The sequence below is a fragment of the Dendrobium catenatum genome, unplaced genomic scaffold, assembly GCF_001605985.2.
Source record: "Dendrobium catenatum unplaced genomic scaffold, ASM160598v2 fragScaff_scaffold_1645, whole genome shotgun sequence".
Lineage (NCBI taxonomy): Eukaryota > Viridiplantae > Streptophyta > Magnoliopsida > Asparagales > Orchidaceae > Dendrobium > Dendrobium catenatum.
Window position 1 is genome coordinate 99,502 of NW_021320107.1, and position 15,129 is coordinate 114,630.

At 35.6% G+C, this 15,129-nt stretch overlaps 1 protein-coding gene across 1 annotated transcript in view; it reads left to right on the top strand.

Moving 5' to 3' along the window:
- Positions 1-11,700, top strand: part of LOC110098820 (exonuclease 1) — a 28,533-nt gene extending 16,833 nt beyond the window's left edge. The window contains exons 6-14 of the mRNA XM_020825755.2: positions 1,175-1,350; positions 1,426-1,498; positions 3,991-4,114; positions 4,537-4,745; positions 4,835-4,889; positions 4,974-5,299; positions 5,392-5,446; positions 11,102-11,291; positions 11,373-11,700. Coding sequence (XP_020681414.1) covers positions 1,175-1,350; positions 1,426-1,498; positions 3,991-4,114; positions 4,537-4,745; positions 4,835-4,889; positions 4,974-5,299; positions 5,392-5,446; positions 11,102-11,291; positions 11,373-11,466 — 1,302 coding nt within the window. The 3' untranslated portion in view covers positions 11,467-11,700. The remainder of the gene's footprint in view (positions 1-1,174; positions 1,351-1,425; positions 1,499-3,990; positions 4,115-4,536; positions 4,746-4,834; positions 4,890-4,973; positions 5,300-5,391; positions 5,447-11,101; positions 11,292-11,372) is intronic.
- Positions 11,701-15,129: the final 3,429 nt, after the last annotated feature.

Sequence of the window (15,129 nt, forward strand, 5' to 3'; positions counted from 1 at the left end):
ATTAGATTTTTTATTTGTAATTATCCTAATTAAGTATTTGATTTTGATAAATTTTATACTATATATGATGCATTTAAAAATATATAAATTACCATAAAATTTAATTAATTAAGGAATCTTATTGATTTAAATGATATTTCTTTATTAGATTTAAACGAGATTTGACTTTTAACTGGACAAAATGGAGAAAAAGGATTCATGTAGCCGACCCCACGTAGTGGGACAAAGGCTTGATGTTGTTGTTGTTGTAAGGAATCTTATTGATATCTAATTAATCTTTATTCTTAATTTGATAATAGGTAAAGCACATCAATAGATACATGAATATGTGAGCAAATCAAATCATTCAATTAGAATTCTATAGACCTTTAAGTTACTTCTAAATGAATAAAATCTGAAATATTATATTTAAAGCTCCCTGCTATCTATTTTTATCCATCTTGTGTCTTCTATGCTCAAATTTTGATTGAATTTGGATTGTGAAATGTACATCCCATATAGGTATTCATCTTGCACATCTATGGATCCAATACACCTGAAATAATTATCATACATATTAGAATATTGAGGCATACATTTTTTATTAGCAAAATCAATATCATAAATCATCAGGTTCCTAAGGCCAACATAATCTTTTGATCCATCTTATGTTGTTTTTTTATCAACATAACTTGAAATTGAAATTTCGTCAAAGTGAATATATCTACAAGTTAGCTGTCCAATACATGAATGCTTTGCTGCTTCTCAAGTGTGATTTACATATGTTCTTCACAACACAATGCATATCTATAAGCTAGTGTGCCTTATATGAGATAGTAAGCCACTGTATTTTTTTTTTAAGATTAATGAGCAAGTTGTTTGGAAAAGTAGTGCTTATGTATGTTTCTAACTTTATATATTGAAGTTTTGTGTTATTTATTATGAAACTCTAATTGTGCACAAAAAGTTCTGAAAAAATGCATGGCATTGCGCTGATATCGAACATGGTTCCTGTTGACTTACAAAATTGAAATTTTAAGTTATCTATATGTTTGGAATATGGCTTGAATGATCTTTATTATGTCTACTTGAAGGAACTTATCTGTCTGTAATGTCAAGAAGTACATGGTTAATTTTATGACTGAATGAGTTTGATCTATTAGTTAGGTTTTGAGTATATAGTTCAACTTTTTAGGTGACCAAACACTTGAGGTACAGTGGTATCTCTATACCACCTGTTTATGAAGAATCCTTTAAGAAAGCAGTTTGGGCATTTCAGCATCAGAGAGTATATGATCCAGAGAAGGAATGCATAGTACATCTATCAGATGTTCCTCAGGACATAGGAGAAGACCTGGACTTTTTGGGGCCATATCCTTGATAAACTAATTGTTTATTTTTTTCCTTTTTTTTCTTTTCCAAATCTCGTTTCTTAACTAATCGCACTTGGTTGCCTCCAGATGTTGTGAAAGGCATAGCCAAAGGAGATCTTGATCCATTGACAAAAGGACCATTCCAGGTTAGTAATAGCTTTTATAAAATGGAAATAGATCTATGTATCATTTTCCATTAGTTGTCTTGTCCCTCTCACAGAAGTTTTATATAAGTTATTGAAATGGGATCAAAATAGTCCCTCAACTCTTTGTGAGGGGTCAAAAATGGTCACCAACTCTTTTGAGGGACAATTTGGTTCCTCAACTTCTTAATAATGGGCCTTTTTTATCCTAACATCAAATTTTATGGTTAATGGTATTAAATCAAAGGGTATTTTGGTAATTTTTTAATTAAATTATTTATTAAATATAATTTATTAAATGTTTTATTAATAATTTAGTCTATAATGATCCTAAATTAAAACTAGAATTATTAATAATTTTGAAATTAAAACTAGAATTATTAAAAAAAAATTATTAAAGAAATGTTTAATATATTTTTTAAAACCACTATTACTTGAAAATTACATTTAATAAATAATTTAATTAAAAATGACTAAAATACTTCTTGATTTAACACCATTAATCTAAAAATTTAATGTTAGGACTAAAAATGCCCTTTTTTAAGGAGCTGAGGGACTAAATTGATCCCTCAAAATAGTTGGGGAACATTTTGGTCCATCACAAAGAGTTGAGGGACTATTTTGATCATTTTCTCATAAGTTATTACTTATTAGTTGTTATCTTTCCAAGTTGTAAAAACGGAGGTTTTATACAAGATTCTGATAGAGATCATGTTCATGTAGCCAACTATAATCATGCATTAGTAATGATATTTTCACATTAGTATAAGAGGATTGAGTAAATGCTTTGGGATTGCCCATGTTCAATGAGCTTTATCACTTATCAACAAAGAGGATGTGCTTATTATGCATATGCTACCTCCACTGGCTTGGGAGACGAATGATTTTGTTAACTTGATACGGTTAAGAAACTATTGATTACGTCCAATATTGCTCTCATGAAGGGAAAAAAGTTGAAAAAAATATTTATCATGTGTATACTGATTTTCGCCAGAATTTTGAACTATTAGAACTTTCAGAACATAAAAGACATAAGAAGCTTAATAATACAACAGTTGAAGTTGAGAATCTAGCCTTTTTCATCATGCAGTTTATGTCATTACATAATTGTGTTTCCACATTTCATTTTTCAGTTTTCTATAATGACTTGTTCGCATAATTGGGAAGCGCCCTCATTTTTCTATTATTTTTTTCTAGGTTGCTTCTTTCATGCAATTAGTACTCCTGATTATTGGACGTTATACTATGTTCCCTTCCTCCTTGAACAAATAATTAGCAGACTGGGTTTTCTATGTTCGATGATAAGCAATAGTGGATGGAACTGGTCATCTTTTTATTTGATGATTATCCTCTTTATACTATGTTCCCTTCTGTCTATTATTGCTTCTTTACTTTTCTGCAATTTCTCTTTCCCTGTAATTTTTGGGTAGAATATTATTCTCCTTCTGATCCTCAAGAGAAACATTAATAGAAAAGAATAGAGCTTGTTGGAGCAAGCTACTACTGATAGTTGGAAGTCTTTTGCCAGATTAAAAATCATTAAGGTTTGAATATGTTTCTTTCGCATTAGGGGTGTCAATTTTTGACACGACCCGAACCCGACCCGGAAAAATCCGGGTTCGGGTCAACCCGAACCCGAAATAGGTCGGGTTCAGCAAATCAACTCGTTTTAAAAATCGGGTCGGGTTCGGGTTGACCCAGCAACCCGAAATTGACCCGAAAGTCACTCCTTCTGATCCTCAAGAGAAACATTAATAGAAAAGAATAGAGCTTGTTGGAGCAAGCTACAACTGATAGTTGGAAGTCTTTTGCCAGATTAAAAATCATTAAGGTTTGAATATGTTTCTTTCGCATTAGGGGTGTCAATTTTTGACACGACCCGAACCCGAAACAGGTCGGGTTCAGCAAATCAACCCGTTTTAAAAATCGGGTCGGGTTCGGTTGACCCGAAATTCAGAGATTGACCCGTTTTGATCCGAAAATCCAAGATTGACCCGATTTTTGACCCGAAAACTAGCAATTTTGGGTCAACCCCGAGTCATTCGTGTGGGTCGGGTTGACCCGGACTCAAATCGGGTCGGGTTTGGGTCTAGAAACCTGACCCGTTTTAAAAAATGGTTCGGGTTCGGGTTGACCCAAATAGTGTCGGGTCAATTCCGGGTTCGAACCGAACCCGACCCGTTGACCCGAATTGACACCCCTATTTCGCATAAATAAAGCTTTTGAAAATATTTGCCTATTGAGTCTTTCAGTATTGAAATGACAAACGCAGAGAGTTGCAAGTGACCAGGCAAGGGGTTTTTATAATTGGGGACAGCTAACTGAGGGGACTTGCAATTCTTAGCCTTCATTATGTTCTTTTTGCATCACATGTTTTACAATTGAATCTTTCTGGATATCTTACCATTTTGTTATTTCGTGATGGACTTTATTTGATGACCAGTTGAGCAATTATGATCTTTCACAATTTAACCACTTCTTTCTGATTTTAACAGGTGGAAACATCAAGCTCAGTGTTGGTTGTTGATAAGGCATTTGCAATGGAAAATTCTGAGACTATAGGCAGAAGAAAAAAGCTAGAGTTACCTGTACAGAAAAATGTTTTGACTAATTACTTCTGTATCCTCTTTATTACTTTTCAAGTAATCTCTCAGTTTTAGAGAAGGTTCTTGCCTATATTTAATATTAAAAATACAAATTAATTTAATATTAACAATTTAATCAGAGGTCTCATGTTCCCCCATCACACACACACACACAGATACAAGATTAATTCACTAATTATGGTTAAGTGTGTTAGAGTTTGTTTTTCAGGGTCACATGTCTCTCTTTTCAGTTATTTTTCTCTTGTTTTCTCTTCCTTATGTTGTGATCATACAATGTTCTTTTTAATGTCATATCTCGTCTAAGTATACATTTCAATGTATCTTTTTATGTGCTGCCATTTTGATTATCGTTAAAGTGCATTCAAGTACGTCAATCCTTCATCTTCATGTAACATTTTTATTACTCAATTTTCAGATTTCCTTAACACTACGAAGGCTTAGCTTCTATTCAAGCTAAGCGGAAATTCAGGGCCCCGAAATTTACGCCTAAGGTCTTAATGAAATCTTCTTCTCCGTGCTCTAGTAATCCTGATTCTGATTCAACCGGTTCAGATGAAATGCCTCTTTCTTCTACGACAGACCGATCACAAGACTTCCTGCTTAATTCAGGGCATTCAAATGATAAACTACCGGGAACACCTTCTGTTAGTAATTTAGATGCTAGTTACCCATCTTGTTTGACATGAATTTATTTGCATCAATTAGAATGCTTCCCAATTTTGTTTTGTTTTAGATGGAAGATAGACCGACCAATAGATGCAATAAGTTTTTGGGGTTTCCCTTGCATGGTAAGTTTTTTTCATACTATTATTCAGCTTAAGTTACTGATAGTAGAAAGAACTGCAGACTTTTGTTTTTCAATTCTGTTGCAGGAAGTTATGTTGGTAAAAGATGCCCCAGTCCATTGCAGGAATCATTTCAAAATGCTGTCAACCCAAAGTCACATGAACATGGAACCGAGCTAAAATGCACAAGTCTAGAAAATAAATCAGTGAAACGAATTGTCAGTACGAGCCCCTTTTTCAGTGATAACTCATTAAACGAAGTTGCTACCGTGGATCAAAATATACTTTCGTGCAAGAATAAAGAAGATGGCACTGTTGTTTTGAATGATCATCCAGTTTCTTTGGGTGAACCAAAGCGGATTAGCTTCCTGGAAACTTCAATCAAGAAAAGAAAGACTGCTCATCCTTTTGATGTAAATGTGATATTTTCTGCAATTTTCCTTTCTATATCATTTTATTTAGTTTTACTTTTATAGAACTAATGTATTGGAAATTATATATTTAGTTGGAAACTCTTCCACTGCAAAATGTAAAATCAACTCCTGCCATTGCTGGTCAAGGTATGGCATAATCTATTCTCCTTATCACTATTATTATTCTTATCATTGATACCTATAATAATACACTGGGTGCTTTTGGGCTGGATAGGATTGGCATGCAAATTACTCCCTTGTCTTTCAGTTGAATATTTTGCCAATGAAAATTAAGGGTTTTAGACTATTGAGTGTCACATGTTGCACAACTCATTTAAAGTGTGCGAGACATCAAATCACTAAATCAAAATGTTCTCTACGTGTCTCCTCATCATATAGTGCAAATAAGTTGAAAAAGATGATTTTAAACTTTACAGTCATATCATTCCCTTAGGATAACTCTCTGATGAGATGATTTTAATTATGTCCGATGCGTCTTTAACATATCAATAAGTGACAGACCTGATCCAAATAGTATTGTAAATCCAACTTTAATTGCTTTTAACTAAGCTATCTTATTCACTTTTTTCTATAGACACTTCTTGTACCTATAGAGATTATAAATCTTGCATCTTTTTAGGTTTACCCCTTAGAAAAATTGTCTTGGACTACGTGCGAGATCAAAGAACTCTCTCTGGAGCCTTAAATTATTTTGGGTTTAATTATTGTGATCTACTGGAGGGATTAATTCCTAATTGATCCAGTAGGATGTATGTGAGGAGAATTTCCAATTCAATGGCTGGATTGCCATGGATTGAAAGTTCTCTTTACAATGTCTTGGACCCATAAATATTTAAATATGGTTTGAAGGGTACCTTTATGCAATGGTGCATAGGAGCTAGAATCAATTGCAGCTGTTTTGTGGGGACCCGGGGAGTGGTTTTCTTTTAGGTGGAAACAGTTGGGAAGCATTGGATATATAGACGGTGTGGGCTCCGAAAATTCGGCCCCGGCCTCCGCCCGCTTTTCTTTTTTTTATTTGGCGAGGGAGTTTTAACTGAATAAGTTCCGAAGTAAATTTTGGAAGGCAGATGGGTTTGTAGATAAGACACTACCCAGAGATTTCGCCCTCATTTTGCGAGGACTTTATGATCTGAGTTCTGGTTTCCTATAGGCGCAAGCTCCTATAGTTAATTACCCCTCCCGATCACGAGAGAGAACTTTCGATTAAGGCTAGTCGTCAATCAGATACGTAGAGATACGTGTTATCTGGCATATAGTAGCAGCAATACATATGGATTTTGAAATATTTGGAAGTTTGGATGTTTGGGTTGAAATTTGATTTGTTCCCCACCACGCCAGAGAAAGGCGTGCATGGGTTTGCGGGCACCGGTTTAAAGCAAAGTAATTTTATATTTGACCCCATCTCACCGTAGGCGTAGCACCGGATTCCCTTCCCACCACGTTAGAGAAAATCGTGCATGAGTTGGTTTTCCGGTCCGACACTAACGCCAAAAATGGAGTTTTGTGATTACCCGCCTTGTCGCAAGCATCGCAACGAATTCCCTTCTCACCACGTTAGAGAAAAGCGTGCATGAATTGATCTTTCGCCGCGTTGCGAGCCCCGGGATAGGTTTTCTAAGTTTAGAGCTTTATACCTGCTCGGGGTTGATGATGACGATGGGGTGGCACAAAATGAAACAATTTTTTTTTTTTTTTTTTGAAATCTCTCTTTTTTTTCTTCTATTTCTTTCTTTTTGAACTCCTCCCTTTTCTCTTCTTTTTTTTTTTTAGATACATGCATATCTTTCTCTTTGTTTTACAAATATGGGCCAATATGGAAGTACACGGGCTGAAATAAACAACTATAATGGGCTAATGTTTGGAGAAAGGTAGCTCATGTATGCAGATTTTGAGTAGATTTGAGATAATGGGCAGATAAATGGGTTTATGTAGAAATAAGCTTGCTGTTTTGAATTTTCCCCAAAAAGTAATATGACACTCAACGGGCTGCAGCTTATAATGGGCTGAATTTAATAAATCAGGAAGAGCTAAATAGATTTGCTATCATGTGAAAGAATGAAGATAGCTGGGTTAATTTCATAGGCAAAGAAGATAGTGAGGTTAATCCTGAACCGATACACCAATCATGCATCTCAAGGATCGGTTGGGTTTCTGATGAAGCTCCAGTTGAAGTGGTTTTTGATGCTAACGAGGAGAAGCACATATTCAACGGATCTAACCCATCTGCAGTCGGTTGAGGAGTTCGACTTCACCTGGGGTCAGAACTGTTGGATCGTCGGACAAGGCTTGGGCGAGAGCAAGAAGAAATCAGTAGTGGGTTGGCGTGGATTGAAAGCTTCCAAATAGAAAAGCTGAAGGTATTGTGATTATTTGTTGCTGTGGTGGAGAGGCGAAGTGGCTGAACCGAACAGTTGCTTCAGCTAGTTAATTTGGGATTCTGTCGTGGAAGAGGAATGACATGAGGAAATCTGAGTTGGGGCTAGCTGGATGGAAGTAGACGTAAAGGAGGGAGCTCCCTCTCGGTTGATCCTGGCGTGAAACAGAGAAGGAAAAGTCAACAGTTGAACTGAGACAAGTTGCTAAAATCAGCGGCTAAGAAGGATCAAGTGTGGTTGGCGAATAGGTGAAGTAGAGAGAACGAATGGCCGTTCGGGAAGGCATGAAGACTGGAGGCCATGGGAAACTGCCGCAAGTTGTGGAGTTGTATGCATCCATCATAGGCGTGGAATCGGGGTGCTGGAGTTCTTTCAAGGCTTTGGCTTTGACGTAAACGGGAAGGCTTCTATTGCAAAAGGCTTGAGAGATTCCCCGAGAATGAATGGTTCTGTCGTCTCTCTTTTAACGAATGAAGCCTCATTTTTTTTTTTCGCCCAGCTTCTGAGTGGATTTGATCCCGAATCAAAGGGCAGCGGGATTTGAGGGATTCAAAGCAGGGATTCTGAACAGGATTCAGAACGGCTAATACGAGATTTGCCTGAAATGGGCTCCTGATTTATTTTGGACTTTTGATTTCTTCTTTTCCAATTACCTTACTAGGGTAATGGACATTAATTAACTCTTAAATGACAGAAAATTGTCAGATGACCAAAATAATGTATCGATTTGTGTGATTTTCTTGAAATTTGTGTATATTTCATCTCGTAGTGCGTGTCGATCTTGCCGAATAATCATAATTGGACAAATTAATAGTGGATTTAGGGTATTGCTGACGTTCAGGACGCAATGGAGCTATTCGTTTCGCGATCAAAATTCGATTGGGCAACCCCAAGGCCTCTTTCCCCGGTATGCGCGTTTTGCCTCGAAATTCGTGCCATCGTTATGGATACTTCAAATTGAATAAACAAAATACAGTTTTCAGAGGTTGACAATGCTCCGGACGCAATGACGCTGTCCGTTTGTCGATCCGGCATCGTTTGGTCTCCGACGATGCAATTTTCTCGATATGCGCGCCATCGCATCATATTTAGATTGCCTTTGAAATTTGTGACACCATATCAAACGATCCAATTTAATCAAATAAAATGTAGATTCTTAATGGAGATGATGTTCCGAACGCAATGGCGTTGTCCGTTTGTCGATCGGACGTCGTCCGAGCATTTTCGAGGCCTCGTTTCCGTCGTAACGCATTCTTTTATATCATATTTGCATCGCCTAAAAATTCACCACCATCTCGGATGATCCAAATTTATTAAATAAAATGTATATCCTAAATGTCGACGTCATTCCGGACATGGCGCTGTCCATTTGTCGATCTGAAATTGTTTGGGCGACATCGAGGGCCAAATTTCTCGATATGCGTGTTATTACCTTGGGATCCATGTCACCATTACGATTGATCACAATTATTCACAAAAGATGTATATTTTGAATGTCGAGGACGTTTCGAACGCAATGGCATAGTCCATTTCATGATCGGACATCATTTAAGCGACGTCGAGGCCTGATTTCCTCGAAATACGCGTTGTCTCGAAATTTATGTCACTCATTAGGATGATCCAAATTGAATAAATAAAATACAGTTTTTGAGTATTTGCAATGTTCAAAACACAATGACGAAGTCCGTTTGTTGATCCGACATCATTTGATCAGCCTCGCGCTTTAATTTCGAGCGTCGGTCGTCTCTTTTGGCCAATCTCATCTGATTCAATTGCGAGGGGCCTCGACCCAGTAGAATTCAGTGTCCTGATCGCAATGATACCATCTGTTTGGCATTTGGAGGTCATTAGACACCTTAAGTGACGTGTTTCATCAATGCACATATTGTTTTATTTATCAGTTTGAGTCATTTCTCGCGTGGTCTGATGTATAGGGGTCAACGGTTTTCAATCAAAGAGGCCTCGCCCAAGCTCTCTCGAACTTGGGTTTGAAGTAGGCGTGTCAAAATGAGTTTTCAGGTCGGGTTCAAGTCCAACTTGAAACTAAATTGCCTTCAATTGACCTGACCCGAACCTCAATTAGCTAAACTGGTCACAATTCTAAAATCAAACATGACCCACTTTTAACCCAATTTGATTCAACATGCTGACGCGGTTGGATAGCGGGGGTGACCGAGCATGGGAGGTTGAGGGCCAATGACCGAACGAGCGCTTTCGGGCGAGCGGGGGAGCATGACAGAGGATGAGCGCCGATTTCTTTAGGGTTTTGAAGCTGGCCTGAACCCGACCCAAATTTACAATCGGGTCAAAATTTGAAATCCATATCTGACATGTTTTCTGAAGGGTTGACCCACCCATAATTTTTGGGTTGGGTTTGGGTCGGATTTTCAGGTCTTGTTAAATATTGACACCCTTAGTTTGAAGGGTTCTAGAAGGCTGGGGAAGGTGAGGGATTGAACGCTCTATCACTGTGGAAGCTCAAGGATTCAAATGTTGGATTAGAACTCCTATGAAACAAGAGTATTTATAAAACCTTGGAATTGGAATGTAGATAAAATTCCGACCATTGTTGACCATACAAGACTGTTAGGCTAGTTCATGGAGGTCGAATAGGCTGCTACCAGGCTGTTTGAGTGAATGAAAGAGCTGAGGTGAGCTGGGTGGTTGAAATTAGCCAATTCATATTTCAGTGGCTTGGATTTTGTCTGTTTTTTGGCCACCCAACTCTCCCCTTGTGCTGGGTTCGGTTTAGGAGTGATGATGGCAGGGTTTATACTTATTGAGCTGGTTTGGATTGGGCTAAGGTAGTTTTAATTGGGATTTAAACCATTTGGGATAGATTGGGTTGGCTAAGAGAGCTAGTGTAGGATACTAGGCTCCTAATGACAGGGTTTAGGTCTAATGATTTGAATGCATGAAGGTTAATTCCATGGTAGAACACATATAGGTCTTATGGGTCAATCATGGTTGATTTTGTCTAATAAGTTACTTTTTAATAGGAGTTATTGATGCGTATAATACATTTATAACACGATATTCTATAATGATGTTAAAAATGAGAACAAATTTTGTAGACTTAGCTCGTTTGTTTGCAATTCAAATAACAATATTATAAATAACAATATATATTCAGGCTCACTTTACTGTAAAGGTATCATAAGCATTTTGATTGATAAGTGATAACACATCCCATTGCATTGAACTGATAATACTGACGTGCGAATAATATCGAACAAAATTGGGACAAAATTGTCCCAATCTTCCTTAGTAAAACTCCTTTTATTTACTTACCAATCACAACAATGAAAATGTTGATGTACTAACTACTGTTCAGTAGATCATATTTATAATATTCCATTTCTTGTATCATAGAGAACTTGGCTAATATTATATTTCACTTCAGGCAACAAAGATGAGAACAGCAAGAGCTTCGGGCGTGACATTTCCCATGTGAACGACTACTGTGGCATAGCAGAGAAATCTATGGAGAAGTTTGTTTCGCTCATGAATTCTTTTAGGTACAGTTCATCAGGTTCACGTGCCAGTGGTCTTCGTGCTCCTCTGAAGGATGTGAGAAATACATGCTCCATGAGGTATGTGAAAGCTTAAACTTTAAATGTAATTCATTTTTCCTATAAACTATTTACAATTATCTTTCCTTTCATTTTCGTAAGGACGAACAAAGCTGCTGTTGATTTCAGTGAATTTTCCTATAAGCCAAGAAAAAATACTGCTCGAGTTGTCTCATCGCCATCCAAATTTGATTGATATCTTAAATCAAAATTGATATATTTTTTTTTCTACTTTGATCTCATCACGTGGAATTGTAAGCTTTTGTTGTAACCAATCTGTTGTATTGTACAATAATATTTGCATTGCCTCATGCTGGCTGCCTTCGTTGTTTTATTCAAATTGGCTGCTTGTGTAGCAGAACAAGTATTTGCTTTGTTTTTTGCTCTGATTTTCTTTTTCATGGGGCAATAATACAATTTTTTCTATATCAATTTTGTTCTACTAATTCTTCTTAATCTTTTGGCATTCTATTCCTTTCTTTTGGAGAATGTTATTTTTATTGTATTTGATCATCAGCAATAACAACAACATCAAGCTTTTATCTCAGTACATTGGTTCGACTACGTGAATCCTTTTTCTTTAGGGATTCACATCATGATTGCTCGATTGTTATGTAAGCATTTTGATGTGTAGAGTTGAATGAAGTTCATGTGGTTGAGTTTGGTCCGGTATTATGTAATCGGTATGATTATTATACTAGAAGAAGAAAATGTTATAAGTTTAAAGATTTAAATAGAATTTATGCAACTTTTAAATCCATGCTCTCAAATCATGAATGGTTGGAGGTTTGAACCCTCTCTCCCATATGCTCCAACTGATCGAATATCGGGATATCCTCTGTGCAGCAGGAGTTCTATTCTCTGATGTTTGTATCATTAATGATATATGAGAACCATTGCACTCCCAGAAAATATGGGATTCATTGAAGAAGATGAATCCCGATCGTAACAGGAGCTAATATCCATTATGTCATTATTGTTCTATATCATTATTCTTCTACTCGTTCTTCTTAATCTTTTGGCATTTTATTCATTTCTTTTAGTTAATTTGTTATTTTTATTGTATATGATCATCAACAATAACAATAACATCAAGATTTTATCTTAGTACATTTGCTTGATTATGGTAATCCCTTTTCTTTAGGGATTCACATCATGATTGTTTGATCGTTATGTGAATGTTTTGATGTGTAGAGTTGAATGAAGTTCATGTGGTTGAGTTTGGTCCAGTATTATGTAACCGTTATGATTATTATATTAGAAGAAGAAAATGTTAAAAGTTTAAGGTTTAAATAGAATTTATACAACTTTTATATTTACATTAATAATATTTCTTTTTTTAATCATTACAAAATTGAATCGGATGGGCGAACTAGGACATGAAGTTTGTACAAAAGATCTGGAATGTGCATCGGAAGATGACAAAAGAAAATTGGAATAAAATGTAAAAAGAATGAAGATAAATAATCTTTTACCAAAGAGGGGTTGTTTCAAGTCACCTAGCAAAGGAGTAATGGAATACCCGCTAAGCTTTCCAAGTAGGAAGAATACTTCTCTAATCTAATTTCTATTTCACTTCAATATTCATTTCCTTGTGTATTTGCTCTAATTTATGATAAAGTGAGGTGCAATTGTGATACGGACTAGTGGACTATAGCTTTAATTAAAATACCAGCTTACTTAACACTTAAGTTTTTTTTTTTTTTTTAATGTTATGACATCATAACTAAAGCAATTCATTTTGGTTCGTTGGTTGGGAGTTTTGACTATCAACTAAAAAGTTTTAGGTTTGAATATTGCGTATGTGATGTGTATAAATTTATCTTCTTCTTAAAAAAAAAAATCATAACTAAACTTATTTCAAACCATCGTCAAATCTCTGTTGAATGTTTTCTCTATTATTACCACCATATTTCAAATATTTGTCATGTAATTAAGATCAGGAGTGTTCATTTGAAATTTGGTCGATTCTTCAATATATTGCATTCTCACTATTCTTGAGTTGAGAGATGAGTTAACCTTTATAACATGTTTAAACACTAATGAGATCATTTCAATTAAGCAAGGCTCCATGATTTTTCCTTTTTTAGGGGTTTTCACATAAAAAGTTTGGTGTTTCTATATCATTTCAATTATATATTTGTGTGCTAAATTTCGTGCACCTCGAAGATGTAAAGCCCTTTCGTCCTACAATAATTTGACGCAGTCTGTGGTAACATTCTCAAAATATTTCTTCAATGAGCAATAATCAATCCCTCAATCATGAACAATAAAATATGGGTTATCAAGTCCCCTAGGCCTCACTTTAGAATACCATATGCGTAGGATGGAAGACTTCAAAGTCAAATCCTTCAATTATTGGAGGAGGCTAGACAATAGAGGATACCATCACAATTTGATAGAGTTCTCCATCCACAATTCCAACAACATTTTAGAGACAACATCAATCAAGAAGCATTGACATGCTCACAAGCTTATCAAAATTTCTTTGATGTAATTAGTTTAACACATTCTCTCCACATTGCTCTGCCAACCCATAATCCTTCACTTATTGTAGAGGATTTAAATCAACATCATATTATTAATGCCCCTTAGGATGATATAAGAGATATACTACGAAGAATTATTCAAGTAGAATTTCCTTTGAGGGAATGGAACCAATTTACTCATCCGCACAACTTCTAAGAGTCCTCACACTTAAAAAATGAAATTCTTTAACATCCCATTCCATTGGGATTTAAGCTACATACTATTGATTCATATGATGGATCTTCTGATCCCTATGAATATATTGATCATTTTAAAACCATCATGCATATTTTGCAAGTGTTTGATGCACTTTATTACAAGGTTTTCCCTAGTAATCTCAAGGGTACACATGGTTTTACTCATTCTTAAGAAATTATATCCACAACATCACCCACCTTGCCGAACTTTTTGTTGAATAATTTATCACAAATCGAAGAAATATCAAAGACATCTATCATATTTTTAAGATTCATCAAAATGAGGGAGAAACATTTTTCTTTTGAAGCACATCAAATTTTAGGAGTAGATCTTTAATTATTAAGAGGTGTTTTCAACCTGGACTTCTCATCATTGATGCAAGAGACTGTTCACTCATATGTTGATCTGATTTATCGAGTGGAAGCTCAAATAACTATAGATATGACTATCAATGCTCATCAAAAGCAATTTAAGCAATCCTCCTTCAAACAAAAAAATTACATGAATTTAATCAAACTATACAATGGAGAAGGCATGATAAGTCAAAAAATAATTACCATTAAATTCATCCAAGATTACTTAACTACACTCTTTTAAATACATGAAGGTCTAACATTCTGACGGAGATTCAAAATTTTGAACATCTCAAGTGGCAAAATTGCTAAGAAATCTAGTATGTATTGACCAGACTTAATACTATAAATTTTTCATTAGACAAAGGGACATTCAGCTGAAAATGCTTTCAATTGAAGGATGAGATTGAATGTCTGATTGACCAAGGACATTTGAGTCATTATTTATAAAAGTAACTTAAAGATTACCAGCCTCAGAATAGAGAAGATCAGAAGAATCATGACAACAAAATTATTAGTATTATTCACTAAGAGTCCCTCATGTTTGAAATTACTCAAAAAATCCAAACACTTTAGAATTTTTTAATCATATATCTTTCAAGCAAGTTTTATTATTAAATATTAATAAACTTTATATAAATAATATTGCATATAACAACAACCCAGGAAGGCCTGCCCATGAGGTAGCATCAAAGGGAAGTTAATAATGGACAAGGTCCTCGCTAGAAAGAAACCATGAGGGCAAGTGACAAACAAGGTCTCCACCCAAGGATGGTTAA